This window comes from Dermochelys coriacea, chromosome 11 (genome assembly GCF_009764565.3).
Source record: "Dermochelys coriacea isolate rDerCor1 chromosome 11, rDerCor1.pri.v4, whole genome shotgun sequence".
NCBI lineage: Eukaryota > Metazoa > Chordata > Testudines > Dermochelyidae > Dermochelys > Dermochelys coriacea.
Window position 1 is genome coordinate 31,987,254 of NC_050078.2, and position 17,683 is coordinate 32,004,936.

The 17,683-nt window shown below is 39.7% G+C and overlaps 1 protein-coding gene across 6 annotated transcripts in view; it reads right to left on the reverse strand.

Annotated features, from left to right (window-relative positions):
* Positions 1-8,158: 8,158 nt before the first annotated feature.
* ACVR1 (activin A receptor type 1) overlaps positions 8,159-17,683 on the reverse strand; it is a 113,905-nt gene continuing 104,380 nt past the window's right edge. For all 6 annotated transcript variants that reach the window (XM_038421801.2, XM_043505146.1, XM_043505145.1 and 3 more), the window contains 2 exons: positions 10,559-10,689; positions 8,159-9,377 (listed from right to left, as the gene is read on the reverse strand). In XM_038421801.2, coding sequence (XP_038277729.1) covers positions 9,243-9,377; positions 10,559-10,689 — 266 coding nt within the window. In that variant the 3' untranslated portion in view covers positions 8,159-9,242. The remainder of the gene's footprint in view (positions 9,378-10,558; positions 10,690-17,683) is intronic.

The window sequence follows — 17,683 nt, forward strand, 5'->3', positions numbered from 1 at the left end:
GCAGTTTTCCATAATTGTGCACTGCAAGGTTTCCTGTACATTCTTTTGAACCATCTAGTACTGACCACCACCATACATAGCATATTGAACTAGATGGACCACTGCTCTGATGCAGCATGGCAATTCATATACACCATAGAGGTGTACTTGAAATGCTGTCTCCTAATCCGGTATGTATATGCTTCTCTTTCTGTAAACATATCACGTGATTTGCATCTGTTTCTCAGTTTAGTTTATGGGAATAACTATGGATTTTGGAATATATCATGATAAGTTAGTAGCAGAGTATAATGAATGTACAGAAGAGAGTAACACATTGATTGCTCTTGCTATGAGACACATTTATCAGTGTATTTATTTTGGAAAGCTCCTAATGGCTATTTTAACTTTTGTGAGCACCCCTTTGTGGAAGATATTTGCCAGCTCCAGTAAAATCAAAACAAACTGAAAAGGTAACAGGTAGAAATGTGCAAAGATACGAAGGGGAGGGCCTGAGCAACTTTGATTTAATTCCAAGAGCCTTATAAAAAAACCAGCAGAGTAGCAGAGAAACCCTTTAAACTTTCAGAGGTCCAAGTATTTAAACAGTGCTCCATAAGAAAATGGAATTTATTCAAACAATTCAAGATGACCTTTGACCTGCTTGTAAAGTTATTGGTCTATCTTCTAATTAATTTAGATAGTAATTACTCATTTAAAATTCATACAGAGTGTGAACACAAGAGACATGATACACCGGCTTCATTATAATTTCAGAGCCAGAAACCTTATTTGCAATATGAACATCTGACCTTTAGCCAAAGTATTGGTGAATCACTACATTAGCGATTATATTGTTTAAAATTTATATACAGTGGCTACAACAGCTGTCAGGAAGTGTTTAGGGTTGTGCCCCCTGCTTTCCTGTTTGAATGATAAACAATTTCTAACAAGAGGACAAATATTAAACCATTTAAAATCTGTTTTGCAATATTAAAGATTGCAAGATCCATGTAGAGCAAATAGTATAAAAAGAAAAAACAAACAGTCTCTCAGTCAAAAGGCAAATAGTTTTTTTTCCCCTCCTCATTTTGCAACTTTGAACATTGTACTCTGTTTTGGTTGTTAATCTCTCCATTTCAGAGAGGCCGCCCATTACAGCTTTCACTTTCTTCTTGTCTGACATTTTCTAATACAAGAAAAAAAAATTACCTAATGTAGGCAAGTGAAGTTCTTAGTGAGGACTTTAGTCAGAGAATGACTCCAGCTGTCCTATTCCTGCTTCTGTACAGCACTCTATAAATGGCGTGTCTTGCGTTATCCGAGTGATGTGTCCAACAATCAATAATGAGGTCCCATTTGACTAACATGAGAATGCTCTTACATTAATATTCAGCCTGCTGTTCTTGAGTTCCCACATGGCTTTTGGGGGCCTCTCGCATATATTTGTACATAAGTGCTCCTGCTCACTCAGATCCAGGAAGGGAAAACACGCATTAGGAGATAAGTTCCCGTTGGGTATCTACGAATGTGCAGGAAACATTGAGCAAACTCGGTGCAGGCCCGAGAGCTGTGTTTTCTCCCCACATTTGAGATTGGGCAAGGCAGGAAATTAAGGCCTGATCCTGAACACACTGAAGATCATGTGAAGCTTCCCATCAGCAGTGGATTAACACACAGGCCGACAGGACCCATGCCCAGAAGCCCTGTCAATTTGGGGGTCCCAGGTGTGGGTGGCCCAAATGTTCTTTGTGTCCAGTGTCCCAATAAAACTTAATGTGCCTCTGCTTCCCATGGTCATCAGTGGGCTTTGGATCAGATCCTTAAAAAGCTATGGGGATCACACACTTCATTCCCAAGAGCTGGAGCAACCAGGAAGGGGGTTGGCTAGGATACAGGGTGCTGGAGAAGATAGATCTTTAGGAAACCAGAGGAAGCAGAAAGAACACATCCTCCTTCCAAACCACAACGAGAGAGAAAGGAGAGTCCTTCCTCTCTTCTTCCCCTCCTGCGCACCACCCCACAGTAAGAAAGAACCAATGAGCCATTTCATCACTGAATGGAGTTAGTGTTGCAATACAATTGTGAATTGGTACAACATCAACACAACATCAGCGTTTAACACCATTAGGGAGTTAGGATCCTACAAAACACAAATTAATCCACAGGGGAGTCAGCAGTAAGAGGTAGCCAACCTCTCCTCTGCTCCCCTCAAAAGACTTCTAGCTTTCTTAAATGTACTTATTTGCAGGTCAGAAGTGCACCACTGTGTTTTCGCAAAGTTGAGAGATTCATCAGGCTCTAGTGCCAACAGTCTGAGACCTAGAGAAATAAAATTCCATAATTACAAGTAGTTGTATTTTCCAGATATGCAAGAGGGATAAGAGTTTCTAGCCCTGCATTTCCCAGGCCCCACTTTTGGCTCAGACATATATTTTGAATCGCTCCCCAAGTGCTTATATCCAACACTAAGCAGATTTCATCACCACGTACTGTTCTACTAAGACAACTTTGTTTTTCCTGGTATTTCTTTGGCCTGTGCACAATTGAGGTTGAGGTTTTGAAAAGATTTTTGAGATGTGGGTGAGACAAATGCATTATTCCAAAACAAGAATGGATGTCATGGTATAGCACATGCCCTACATTTTATACATTGTACTTACACTTTAACCTAAACCAAAATCCTAGATGTAAACTCTTCTACTGTGCATGGATGGACAGATCTGACCAAATCAAACTTTTTTTTCTTTTATTTATTTATTTTTTTAAAAAAAGACCTTTTAATATCTTAGGTTTTCCCTTTCTCAATGAGGACTATGACTAGGCTAAATTTGAATTTCATGTCCTTTCCTATTTTGAGGAGGGGAAAAATCTGGTGTTAAAGTCCTATTTGTTTTCTGAGTCTCAGATGGCTTTGTCCGTGTCCCTCAATCTTCCCAGATCAATTCAATTTTGAGCAGAGACTGAGCATAGAAAGTTTCAGCCCAAACAGACTATGAAGAAGTTATGAGCAAGTGAAAAATGGTACTTTAACAGTAACGCCTTCTCAGTCCTAACTATAGTGTTCATTGCCACAACTCTAAAATGATACCATGAACAGAGCACTAGTCTCCTTCAATATACTCTAAGTATTAATCTAAGTGAAATATATTATGAACTAAAAATAATCAACTATTTAGAACAGAATGTTATTCTCTTTAATGCTTATCCTTTAATTTTTATCCTATTAATTTAAAAGGACAGATGGAACAAGTACAATTTGTTTCCATAGATAGCTAATTGAATATTTACAGTACTACTAATGCATACCTGGTTGTTTTTATTTAAACACAAACGTTATTCTCCTCTTACTTAAGTTTAGTAGCATGTCCCATCTCCATTTGAATGAAGATCCCAGGCGTATATCAAAGTGCAGAACGCACATTTGGCAGGACAAACATAATGCCATTTCAGCTATGGAGCGACTAATGCCATCTCCATAGTAATAAAAATATAATCTGTTGCAGTAAGGTCATAATATATTAATATTCCCAATCTCTTTAAAATATGGAGGTATTATGGGTGAAGTTGAAGAACACTGATTCAGTAAACATGCAGGGAACATGATCAGCATTTGTTTAGAACTGGATGTCTTGTTACCTCCATCTACAGCATCTAGAAACTCTAGAATTACTTTTTTTTTTTTTTAAATAAAATCAAGAAACCGCATAAATCTTTGGAAAACAGTTATGGAATTCAGTGGATCGTCTTCCATGATCATGCAAACAGATGCCTGGAAATGTGGTTAAATAACGCAAAGACAGTCAAAAACCTGCACTGAGCAGACAGATGATATAGTGACTTAATATGGTAGGTCTGTTCCTTCTTCAATTTCTATGAAATCTTGCCTCCAGGCCATGTTACTGAACGGCATAGATCCCCGCTTCAATTCTGATACTAGATCAGAAAAGTAATGATCTATTGTTAATTACTAGAGCTGGCCAAACAAATTATGAATTTTTTTCCAATGACATTTGCTTGCTTTGAGTTTACAACACCCTCAAAACTGAAGCAGTTTTGTGAAACTTCAGATTTTCACTGAATATTTCTGGACACTTTCACAATCAAGATTTCAACACAAAATGCCATTTTTGTTCAAACATCCACACTGGGAATTTGGATATGTAAAGAGAAGCAGTAACTCTGGGTACTTCCAAAGAGCCTCCTGGTTAAGGGATTACCACAGGCTGACAGCCAGGATGCTCAGTGTTTTTCCCCCCATCTCTACCAATAGCTGGCTTTAATAACTGCACTTACTTAGCACTTTACAAATACATTACAACTTTAGTTCATTATCCCTATTTTGTAGACTGGGGAAATGTGACTCAATTTCCAACCTCAGCTAATTCCTGGCCAGATCAGTCATTTGGTCTTCAGCCAATGCTGTTCTTTAGCTTAAATGGCTCTTCTCAGGTGAGTCAATTACATCTGAGGGTTACTAATCATCAAAGAAACGAGGTTCTGGCACAGACTTCCAATAGGAGTAATGGGGGCAAACAACCTAACTAGTTTTAAAATGGAGCATGAATTTGAGTGGGACTATATGTTGTGGTTGACTGAAATAGCAAGGGGGAATAGAAAAGATAACCCTTCCAGTCCTACGTACTTAAAAGTTCCTCGGCAAGTCCATATCCAAAAGAAAGATTAGAACATAAATGTCCTAGATTTCAGATCACTGCCTGGAAGAAAAGCTCCTTGGAAATTAGAACACAAATTTCCAAAAGCAGCCCAGTAACTTGCACTTGTGGATAATAGGAGATTCCTCACGCAACAGTTAAGTGTTTAATAATCCAAACAGCATCAGGACCTATAGTAAAATAAAGTAAGGAGCCAACCACAAATGCCATTTTTACATGAACATTTTCTTGAAGACTCAATGGTGCAAAGAAACAGGATTTATTTTTTGCAATCAGCACTCCCCCAGCAGATACTAAGATGTTGTGACTCATCTTTGCCAGTAGTTCAGGGAGAGCGGAAGTCATTGCACAAACCTGGCTGCAACGTGCCAGTAACAACAAAGGCGCTGTTCATAAATATTAGGTGTGGCAGCATATTCCCTTCCCCAACCTAATCTTGGGGTCTAAAATTGTTTAATAAAGCCACAACAAAAGAAAATTCTACTCTACATTTATAATGAGCTCTCAGGCATTCCTCTTCAATAACCAGCAGTGCCGGGTCTGGCAGACCAGAACGCTGGTAAAATTAGCTCCGAGACAGAGTTGTGTCTCCAGAGATGTTCTCACTCAGGCCATAAAATTCCATTTCTTTCATCCTTTCCTGGTCTAGAACAGTAGGGAGCTAGGTAACCTATTATGTCCTTAATGGGAACTCCCTTGCTTGAGACTGCCTCACACACTGAAACCCTCCCACTGCATTCCACACAGTGAGGATACAGCTGGACTGCAGGTTTAAACTATACTGTTCTGGAGTAAGGCATACTTGGGGTGGAGCCTTTACTATTGAACTTCTTGCCAGAAGAAATTAGAATAAATCCAAGACTCAGCATATTCATAACCAAAGTGTCAGAAAACTTTCTCATTAAGCCTTTTCCCCAAGTGTGATGTAATTAGAGGTGAGTTAGCCAGGAACGAATGAATGTGACCGGTCCCAGAAACAGTCCAAGAGAAGAAGTGCGCCCAGGATTCTCCCACTGCTGAGATCATGAGGTCCAGATACCACATATGGTGTAGTAAGATCACCAGGAATCAGGTGGAATTGTTTCTAGCTACTTTTCCTTGAGCTTTCTCAGAACCATCAACAGACCAGGGAAATAGGGGAAGGACTTGGAAGAAGAGGTGAAACCACAGCCTTCCTTAAGTACCGGAAGTGGATGTCAATCTGGGAAGCTCTGGAGTCAGTTAACTACAGGCAGTAGTTGTGAAATTTTTCTGACCAGTTTAACATGATGGGAATTCTCAGTGGCAGATCTGGCTAAACCTTTTGATACTTCATTTGCCTGCTGGGAACTGAAAGTGAATCAGTCAGTGGGTTACTGTGTTATCCATTGATGGCAGGTACACTGCTCAAATGGACAAAAGCTGAGCTTAACGGTAAGGGACAAGATGGGGGATCCGGGAGAGGGCCTGCCATAAGACCAGGTGGGGTGTTGCAATCACAGTCCCACTGAGAAGAGAGTGGTGCTATCACTGGAAGGGGCTAGTATGTCTGGAGCATAGGGGAAGCCTTGAAGAAAGGAACTGACCAGCTCTTAGCCGAGTTGATGCAAGGTGGCTGGATGTAGGAGAGATTATGGTAGTGCTGAGAGAGTTGCAGCAAAGCCTATTTCAAACCAAGCAGAGCCTAGGAAAGGCTGAAGGCAGACATTTCTGGGTCCCTGGCTTTGGCTGCTTAGTAGCTGAATCCTCTTGAGTTGGAAATGGAGACTACAGTGAGAGAGCACTTCTACTCCTGCTCCGTAGTCAGGAGACAAAAACAAAAGGAAGTGGGGAGGTGCTTCTACATTCACCACACCTGACAGCTCTTGCCTTCCAGCAGGCAAAGCCATGATGCTCCATGTAGTGACTGCTTCTCTTCATAGAATGGGGGAGGGGGAGTGGGAGGGAGGATATAGTAATAAGTTTTTGCGTCACAAACATCTATTCTGATTTTTCCCCGAGATACTCCTTTTTCATGTTGACACACTAGCTCTATGGGATGCAACCAGAGAACGGATTTGCTTGGAAATAAAGATGTAACCATACAAGACAACTTGTTTAACAAGACCTAAAGACCAGATCAACCCATAATTACCTTTTCTATTGAAGGGGAAAAAAAACAAACAAAACAAACTACAACTCACTGGTACTTAATTTACTGACAATGTGGCAGCAAGAAAAAAAAAAAAAAAGACAAATGTAACTAGTTTCCTTTAGTTCAAACATAAAATTTATCTTTTGTGATTACATCAGCAGGGAGGCAATGCGGGGGAAAAAGCTAAACAGCAGCAAACAGCAGGAAACCACTAAGTCCAAGAGAGAGAGAAACAGACTTCACTAAAATACAGTGTACCTTTCACAGTGCAGTGCAGCATCAGCACCTGAATCACACACAGCAGCAAGAGAATTGTTATTAATAGTTCATATTTATATTACTTTATCACTCAGATATCTCTACAAGGATCATGGATCCATATGATAGAACTAAGTGCTAATTACCAACATGAAAATATGGTTCCCTACCCAAGTCTTAAACCCCAGTTGCTGCTGGTATTTCTGATGCTCGCTGCAAGTGAATGAACCCTCTGCAGAGTGAGCCTCTGCTCACATAGCCACAGCAAAGTAGAAGAGCTAACTAGTTAAAATAATACATTTGAGTTGATATTAATACTTCTAGGATCATTATGTGTCAAATCATTGCATAAATGTGTGTTCTAAGGCTCAAGAAAGGAACAGAAATTATCACGATATTCTGAACCAACCATTTTCCTACCTTTGGTGTATTAAGACTTGTAAACTTTTGGGCCATAATGCACAATCACCCAGCTCTGAAGATGTGGAGGGGCCCAAACATAGGAGAACCACAGCACCAGGGAAGAGTGGACTTTGCACAGGTTCCCAGCAGTCTTTAATGGGAATCAACAGCACCTGTGCATCACCCAATGCGGTTTCTGGGGGTTCCTAGCGAAGTGGTTCTTTGAGGCAGGTGTCAAGGAGCATCTGGTTGTCAGCCATCTCCCTCCCAAAGGTGTTGCTCTTCAGTAAATACACAGAACCGAATTATCTCCCCAAATCATTTGGTCAATATGAAATGATTGTGCACCAGGCATCTATAACTCTTCAGTTTGAGTGATATGGAATACTCAAATTACCACTTATATCGCTATTTATCTTGTAGTAACAACTAATAATCATGGCTTCCTTTCCTATACCATCTTTATCCTACAGATTGATATGCAGCACATATACAGGGTTTCCTTCACCGGGCACTGAAATTCAGCCATCTCTGTTGGGTGAAACGTGGCAACTAGTTAACCATATAGATTCAGTACTGACTCAAAAGGGAAGAATGCCAACATATGCCTCAGCACCTACATGTCCCATCCAAGTATTGACATGGACCTGCTCTCTTAAGCTTGCAAGATCACTGAAAGATACAAGAAACTGGAAACTAGTTACTAATAGGCATTAACTAAAACCACTCGTTTGACTTGAAAACATTCTATTTAATTTATACAAATAACTACTAAATAGAAAAAGTAGATTAAAAACAAAATAGTTTTTCTGGAAGAGTTTAAATGCACATTATGTAGAGCTTAGAAGAAAAAATGCATTTTCCCACAGCATTCATGACTTAATCTACTGAAGTCCTACATTGCTTTCATGTTCTAGATCAGTAAGACACTAGATGTGGTGTCATGTGGGTAGTGGCTAAATACATGTTCCACATTTGAACTGAAGTTATGTTACAGACCATACCTACAAAAGTGAAGCATTTAAAATGTGACTAACACGTTGTAATATGATAATACAGAAAGAAATTTCTTTCAGATTATATTGTGTTACAAAAACGTCTGTGTAAGAAATAATGAAAGAGGCCACATAAAAATAAGCTTTAACTTTATGCACTTATTCAGTTTAACTGATGGCAAGTGCATTAGTAATAAATAATTTGCAAGTTTTGTATAAATGAGAAATTCCTAATGTTCAGCATTATTGTAAACATCAGTACACATGTAAAATGCAGCTAAAATCTGACAGTTACATTTTCAGTTTATCAAATCAATTTCCTTTTGTTCAGACACAGATCAATGGGGTACATAGCCAATCGTTCTTGGCAAGTCAGGTCTTTAAAATTAACAGTAACAGTGCAAGTAAGGAATGCAAAGAATTCCTAGTGCAATAAAGAGGAGAAGCACAGGCAATATTGCTGATTAAAATTTACCACTTCCATGTGTTTGTCCTGGGAGTGACTAGGAGACTCTCTATAAAAAGCTATTCAAAGCCATTGTTTAATGCCCTGATCTCGTTTTAGGATTTCTGCGTCTTCCTTCAGGCCACTATCTTTGCAACAGTACATCCAGCATAAGTCTCTATAGTTTGACCCTTTGTGAAATGCCCATGACAGTCAATGAGCAGGGTTCGTATGGTTCCATTGTTTCCCAAATGAATGGCTAGATAAGAATGTCTGCCTCTAAGAAGCCATTCGGGACCAGTTCTAGAACTCCTCAGGCCAGAATATTTCTGAACTGGACAAAAGCCTTCCATCTTGACAGCACCTCAAGAACATCAACAGTCAGCTTTCAGTTTATCTAAGGAATTATCAATTTTGGTCAAAGTCTTTTTGATACGCAGAGCTGTTAGTCTTGCTGATGGATTATGATACCAGCATTCTTTCATCAGCTTGGCAAGAGCCGTTAGTGTCTGGAAGAGAGAGAGAAGGAAAAAAAAAAAAAAAAGAGTTGTATATAAGCACACAGATCACAAGCTCACTGAAGTTTCATTGGACTTACTGCCTTCTTAATACTCCAATCTTTACAAAAAAATTTACAATTTGGTTTACACATACCAAAAATGGATTTCATCCCTTCAAATTTCTGCAGGTTTTTTTTTTCCCATTTCGTTTGTTGAATAAATTGAAACAGTATTTAAAGGGGATGAGGGTGTCAAGAAGACAAGAAGATACCCTGACCAGTGCAATTTAAAAGAGTATGGTCAGATAATTATATTTGAATGTTTAAAAAGAACACAGTTTTACTAAATAGTGTAAATAGTATTACTAAATTTGTAAATAATGCAACAAAAAGTAAGTTTTCTATAAAAAACATAGAAAGCACTGAAAGATTACATGTATTTTACATTTGTAATTTTAAAATATCTAGGGCAGTTTGTATATCCAGGAAACAGAGCTGTCTAACATGGTAGCACAGTTCAAGTAATATATAGCTGATGTTTATTTTATTTGTCCATGGCCAACAATGTGACTCAAATATACATAAAACACTGCAGAGATTAAACCATAATTCCAACTCTTCAGAAACAGACAACAAACCAGTTACTTAAGTGCTAACAGGATATTCCAGGGCACAATTACATTGATTTTGGTGAACAAAAATGAAGATTGTTACTCTTACTACTTTAGTCTGACCTGTTAAAAATATTTATTGATATGGCCCCTTATTATGGGGGAGAGGAGAAAAGTCAAAGTTTTGACATAAATCTGCATATTCATGACCATTATGTCCTCATATAGGTTACTTCAACACCAACATGATTTTCTACTGAAGAGCAAGAATAAGATGCACACAGTGGGTGTGGCTATTTAAAAATCAGTCTGGATTTATATCAGAAATTAGATAGACTCGATTTACTTGGTGAGAACTTGTTCGCTGTGGTTTTTCCGTTAACATACAGTCAGGTATCAGCACACATTTGGCCATCCATCTTTGCAAGCAATTATCTTAGCAACAAACAACATACAGACCATTTCAACTAAAAACAAGACATTAACAGCTGAAAACAGCTTACACAAAAAGATTATTGCAAAAGAAGCAAAAAGGTATGAGCTGACATTTCAAGACATGACCTCCGATTTCCATACTTACTGGGTCTGAGAACCATCTGTTAGGAACGTTTGGCCTTTGCTGATCCACACAGACCACTTTTCTCATATCTTCAAAACTAGGGTCATTTGGAACCACATCATAGAATGGAGGTTTATAGTCTTCTACAATACCTAAAACAAACGAAGATTACATTACTGTGTTGCTGGGTTTTAGTGACTTCATCAGTAAGACATTTCTGCACTGAGGCCATGGTTATATGATTTAACCACCTGCAACATCCATACAATTACTAATTCTTATCACACACACAGATTTACATCTTCAAAATGTTAGTCAGTATGTATGACACTTACGAGGTAGGCAAGCATCAGACCCATTTTGCAAGTGGAGAAACTGGGGCACAGAGAAATTCCTCAAAACCACACAGTGAATCAGTGGCAGAACTAGGATTAGAACTCAAAAAGTTCCTTGAAAAAAAAGGCAAACACACTTAGCCGGCTAAACCACGCTGCTTCCCAAATTAACAAAGGGACAAAGAATCTATGAGATTCACAAGTGTATGGCAGGTAGCTGGCTGGTGAAAGACATTAGCTAGCCACCAAGAAACCTTGCATCTCACATTTTAAAGGCTATGTCGAACAAAAAAGCAGTAATTTATTCCAGACAAGCAACCCTCTCCCCACAAAAAAAAAGGTAAATTCAGTGCTAAACTATACTACTAGTAAAAGGTACTAGTTTTGCCTATGCATTTCCTCCCATACATATTTAACTCAGAGTTTTGCAACTCTTACTGCAAGTGTAAATGATCAAAAAGGCTTTTAACTCCTCTTATCCCTTGGGAATTCATTAACTCCTTGACACGAACTGACTGACTCTGAAGAGGAATGGGATTTTTGTTAGCAAAATGCTAACAGAAAATGTCAAGATCTGTATGCTGGCTTTGATTGGTTGACCACAAATATAACTGGTTTTCATGACTCATGGAGGAAGATGAGAAGCACTTAAGTCTCTATATGCTCTCACATTGCCACCTCACAATAAAGCAGCTCTCTTTCTTAAAGACCTATTGTAAAGCAGGTGTCATCTGATATCAAAAGGCTAAGTGAGTGGGGAGCATCAGCTCAATTTCAAAATGTTAGAAGCCTCAGAATTTGCTTGACAGTACTTAAATAAAATCTCTGAATTTAGGCATATGCTGCTCATGCGCACCCACGTGTGGAATACACACAGGGTGTCAAAGAAGAATCAGAACTGGCAAAAACCATGAGAGAGAAGGTAGGTGAGGTAACATTTTTTATTGGACCATTTCTGTTCGTTACAGAGGATATATCTACACAACAACTAGACGCTTGCAGTTAGCCCTGCCAGCCAACTTGGGCTCACAGAAGCTGAGTCAGCTGGCACAGGCCAGCTATAGGTTTTTCATTGCAGCGTAGACATACACATAGACAAGATAGAGAGCTGTTCTTCGAGTCTGGAAAAAGAGAATCAGAGTGTCGCAGATAGATACAAGGTAGAACAGATTGTTAAGCATAAGGATTTAACAAATGTTGCAAGAAACTATACAAAAACCAAGTGGACAAGCTCTGAAAAGATAAAAAAAAGCCCACTACCTGATATACTGGGCCCTAAAACAAATACAGAGCACGCTCTGACACAACAGCACCAGGGGAATGACCAAGACAGATAGAAGAAAAGTAACAGAAAACAAGCAGCTTTATAAAAAGGACTAAAACAACTTGGCATAGACTGAAATAGCTGGAGAACCAAAGCAGGAAGCACAGAAGACCACTGAGGTTTGTGTGTGACAAGGTATGGAAAACAAGGAAAAGTGCAATGGGCTTTGACACAGTAAATCCTAAAACCACTTTATATATTGAAGCAACTTGGTTTACTTTATAAGCCACTCTGATAGATTCATTCAATTTTACGTGAGTAAAATCGTGTTTATCCCTCTTTAAGTAAGCTACTTTACAACATGATTAATGTAACCGTATGATTGAACTATAGATAAACGTGTAAGATACAATAGATGGCAGAGATGGAAAAGAAAGAAAGCCTATTTTAACTAAACTTAATTGCAAAATTAGCTTTGATATGCTTACAGAAGTGCAGATTCCATTATATGCAATGTAAAGTAATATTAACCTACATTTTCAGACATTATTAATGATTTGGGGTACTTCATATAGTCACCCTGAGAAGGATCTGATTTTCAGAAGTGCTGAGCACCATCTTATAGGAGTTTTTTTAGCACAATATTTATATTCTCCCCCATTCCCCACATCCTCTAGTCTGTCGCTCCAGAACAAGACTTAGTCTAGAGTAGTCAGTGGAGACATCCCTATGTATCCTCTCAGGAGTCCCTATTTCTATACTTCAACTGTTGACAAGTGTGAAGTGTAAAACTAGCATTTCATCAGAGTTAAAATGAACAAGAGGGAGAAGTTTTACAACATCTGAACGCAGAAATACCAAGCTAAGGCACAGATTAGGGCCTACCTTTGGGAAAAAAGGGAGGGGAATTGAATCTATATTTGAAGTTTGATCTAAATTTCAGCTTCATTTCCAAACCTCATTAGGATGTTAATAGAAACTTTCCTCTATACCACAAACACAGCATGGATTTATTTTAAGTTACTATTTTCATTTGGTCTGGAATATATTGTGGAGTATAATAAATAGCCTAATTACTTTTAATTGTCATAGTTGACTATATTAAATCTAGAAGGAACCACATCTGGCCTTTATTCTAACAGTTAAGTCAAAAATAGTTTAAACAACCATGCCAAACTTCATGGATCCTATGGGATCACTGTTGGCTCCACAATAACTGTGGGACTATGTCAACAAGTCACCATAACCTCTAGTCCGCATTATCGTAACAGAGCTGTCACTTGAACTATGATATCCCTCTCTTCCTCACTTGCAAAAGAAGAAAACAACCCTAAATGCATGCCAGTTACCAAACAGTTTAAAGAAAAGGAGTACTTGTGGCACCTTAGAGATTAACAAATTTATTTGAGCATAAGCTTTCGTGAGCTACAGCTCACTTCATTGGATGCATCCGATGAACTAGCAGACTAACACGGCTACTTCTCTCAAAACAGTTTAAGTATCCCTTTCATAACTTAGAAAATGCTTCAATACTCCCATATGGAAGCCAGCTTTTCAATAATTGAATTAATGATAAGCTTGCATACAAGGTAGTATTTTTCACCTGATCACTCATTTCTTCAATGTCACCTTGTCATACATGTATGTATGTATATAATGACTGTATGAAATACAATGCAATTCATTAGTTAATAGGTAGACCTTTGCATAAAAATATGAGGCAAGGCTGCCTGGATTGTGAAAACGGGTACAGAGTCTAAATTCTCTTTCAGTTACAGTATGTCATGATTAGCATTGATGGTCAACAAGATTATAGTATTAGAAATCAGTGAGATTGAGAACTAATAGCAATAAGAGGTGGAGTCTCAAATACCTTTCAGACAAACACCTGTCAGAAATGGTCTAGATAATACTCAGTCCTGCCATGAGTGCAGGGGACTGGACCAGATGACCTCTCGAGGTCCCTTCCAGTCATATGATTCTATGAAATACAAGATAAAGATTGCTGAGAGACTGTAAACTAACTAGGGAATCTATTCAAAAGCAAGAGAATAATTCTGCAGTGAGCTGGTGAAGCTGTATTAGGCATAGAGTGCAGTACTGATCACCAGGCTTAAAAAAGAAATCTTTTAATAACTGATTGAGTGCTGGTGTGGCCTCGCGAGACATCTGTGCACTGCAAGTTAAGTTGAGGGAAAAAAAAAATCTGCTAATGTTGTGTCCTTCCTTAAACTAATCCACAATTGAAAGGGGGAATGTTAGAAAATATTGTGTCACCAAACCAGTCCTTAGCAGATAGAATAACCTACTCGGTATTATAGGAGCTGACAGTCTTTATGAAAAGACTAGACTAGACTAGACCAACAGTTACAGAATGGATGCAAGATCTGCCATACTGATCAGAACATTAAGCCCAGTATCCTGCCAATACAAGTTCAGAGCATACACAATTGAAAATTGCTTCCTGCCACCTATGGCACAAGAGCAGATTAGCTCTATCTTAATACTTAGCACATGCTGTCAGTCAAACTCTGACAGTGGTTCCCAAACTAGGGTTCGCGAAATGTTACAGGGGGTTCTCGGGAAAAAATTCCCTAATGGTGGAAAGAGCTGTCCCTAGGGACCACAGGCAGCACAGGGCCAGAAGCCCGGAGCCCCTGGACTTCCAAGAACAAAGCAGATCAAAGCAAGCATATCTATCACACGGAGGAGATTTAAACGTCAAGATTCCTTATAAGAAATGGAAAGGGAGGTGGATATTTTTTCCTATTTTTAAAATTAAATAGGCAGCTAGTATTATTTTTAAAATTATTATGAAGAACAAGTTTAAGCTTTGTTGTAACATGTGTGGTTTGCCTGGACTGCTCAAAGACCTGAATGCTTGTGTAGGAGGAACTCTGAGTTGGCTTCTTAAATACCTTCATGCTGTTTCATATCTGATACTCCTTGATGAAACCTAGGAGTCTTGTCTTATAACAGGCTTATTCAAAGAGATACAAGCTATGAAAGTGAGATCTTGGAAGAGTGTTGCCGTTTTCATAATGTAATAAAAATACTTTAATGATAAATTAATAATAGTGTGTAATAAGCATGTCATAAAAACAAAATGTTATATTTCCAAGCTTTTATAATTTATATTCCGGGAAAGGAGAAAATCCCTGGAAATATTCATTTTTAGGAGGGGGTTTGCGAGACTTGACATCTTAGTGAAAGGGACTCATAGGTTGTGAAAGCTTGGGAACCACTGAACTAGGAGCAGGTCTATATGCTGAGTGGGGGGGATGTGATTCACAGCTCTAGGAGATACACTCAAAAATGTAGCTGCAGCAGTGCGAGCTGCAGGATGGGCCAGCCACCATGTACGTGCTCATCCAAGACCCTAGCTACATACGCAAGATAGCTTGCTCTTCTTGAAGTTCACTCCTCCACAGTTGCACTATATTTTTAGAGTGCTAGCTCAATGAGAGCTAGTGCAAGCATGTTTCCTTGAACCAGGAATCATACTCCCAGCTTGAAGTGTAGACATACCCTATATAAGCTCTTTTACAAATCCAGCTACATCATTTGACCAACCACCTGACAGCGATTTCCACGGTTACTATGAGATAGGAATAAAAATTTCCTCCTTGATGTTTAACATTTAAAACATAAAAATGAGAGGAATTACTTATGGCGCTGGAAATAGGAGCTACTGTAATATAGACCAACATTCTACTTAGATGGGAAGTTGGGTGGGTAAAACAGAGCACTCATGGGTGCTCTGTGGTGGGGGTGGGGGCACCACTAACAGCTGCTGGGTGGACTTGTAAGACTGACTGTGCTGTATCCAGGTGGAGAAGCATTTTCATTTAGCCAGATACCCAGAGTAGGAAAGAATTGACCAGAACCTGTTATATACATCCTAGACCGGGAATGAACGAGAACAATCTGCCTCAGATGCTCATCCAAACACTAGGCCATAAGGTGGAGAAAGCCCAGGTTGGGGTGTTTAACCTGTTCCTGTCCTGTGTCAGGAGTTCTGTGAAGGTTTGGATCTTGATTGGAGGATGGACTAACATGGTCAGAAGCTCTGGGAACCAAAACTACCTAGGCCAGTAGTGTGCTAGGAGAATGAAGACATTGGCTCTCTCATGATGCATTTTTCTCAGCATCTGTAGAAGCAGGAAAATGGGAGGAAAGGCATATCTGAAACTGCTCATCCACAACAATAAGAGAGCATTGCCTTGGGAGCCATGACCTATAGCTCCCCTGGAACAATACATAGGGAATTTCTTGTTTGTTTGTGATGCAAAGAGATCCCGCATAGAGGTGTGCCCCAGCACATGAAGAGGTCTGTCAGAATGGAGTTGTGGATTTCCCGACACACGGTCCACCACAAAATGCCTGCTGAGGTTGTCTGCTAAGGAGTTGTGGAGATAGGTCACCTAGATGGTGATGATGTGATTGATGCACCAGTTCCAAAGCCTGCCTTCCTTCAGACACAGCAGCAGAGATCTCACTCCTCCCTGTTTATGTAGACAGTGGTGATATTATATGACATTACGTGGATGTGGAGGGTGCGAGTGAGAGGAAGGAAGGCCTTTGCATGCAAAGGTCAACTACCCGCAGCTCTAGGATGTTGATATATAGTCTGGCCTCCTGCGTGGTCCATGTGCCCATTCAGCTGAGCACCCACCTCAGAAGCGATGCATCAGTTACAATAGCGATGCTGGGAGTGGCAAAGGGAACCTTGTCTCTGTTTGACCACTTAGGTGAAGGAGCTGATGATCCAGAGTTAATGTGGTCTTTGTTAGCTGAGTAGACCAAAGTGAGCCAGGCAGGCAATGCAGATAAAGCCTGGCAAAGGGTGGAGGGGTGGGGGGGGGCAGACAAGTGTACGCTGCCATATGACCTAACAGTGACAGGCACATCCACATTGTAGTCGTTGGTCCGTGGGAAAAATCAAAGAAACTAGGTTGTGCATTGCCTAAAGCTTTTCTACAGGGAGGAAGGCTCTTGCAGAAACAGAGTCCAACATTGCCTCAATAAAGTTTGTTGTCCTTGTAGGGAATAAAGTGGACTTCTCTGTTTAAGCAGGCCCCCAGGACTTTGAATGAGGTATTGACTACCTGATCTGACCTCCTGTTGAGCGTGACCTACCAGGAGCTAGTCAGTCATTGAGATATGGAAAGACTGTGTGGCCCTGACTTCTCACCTGGTTTGCCACCACAGAGAAAACTTTTGCAAACATTCTGGGTGCTGTCACTAGTCCAAAGGGGAGGACGCAGAACTGTAAGTGCTTCTGGCCCATGATAAGCCATAGGTGTTCACCCCTTCCACAGGAGGTTCCTATGTCAAGAACGGAGAACCATGAACCACATCCCTTCTTGGAGTGAGGGGGTTACTGATACTAACATGACCATCCTGAATTCCAACTTCCAACAAAGATGTTGAGTTGCCAAATATCCAGTCTCTACACACTGTCCTTTTTGGGGACTAGGAAATACAGACAATAGAACCCTCATCCTTGAGACTGCGGGGGGCACCTCTGTGTAATGAGGAGTTTGT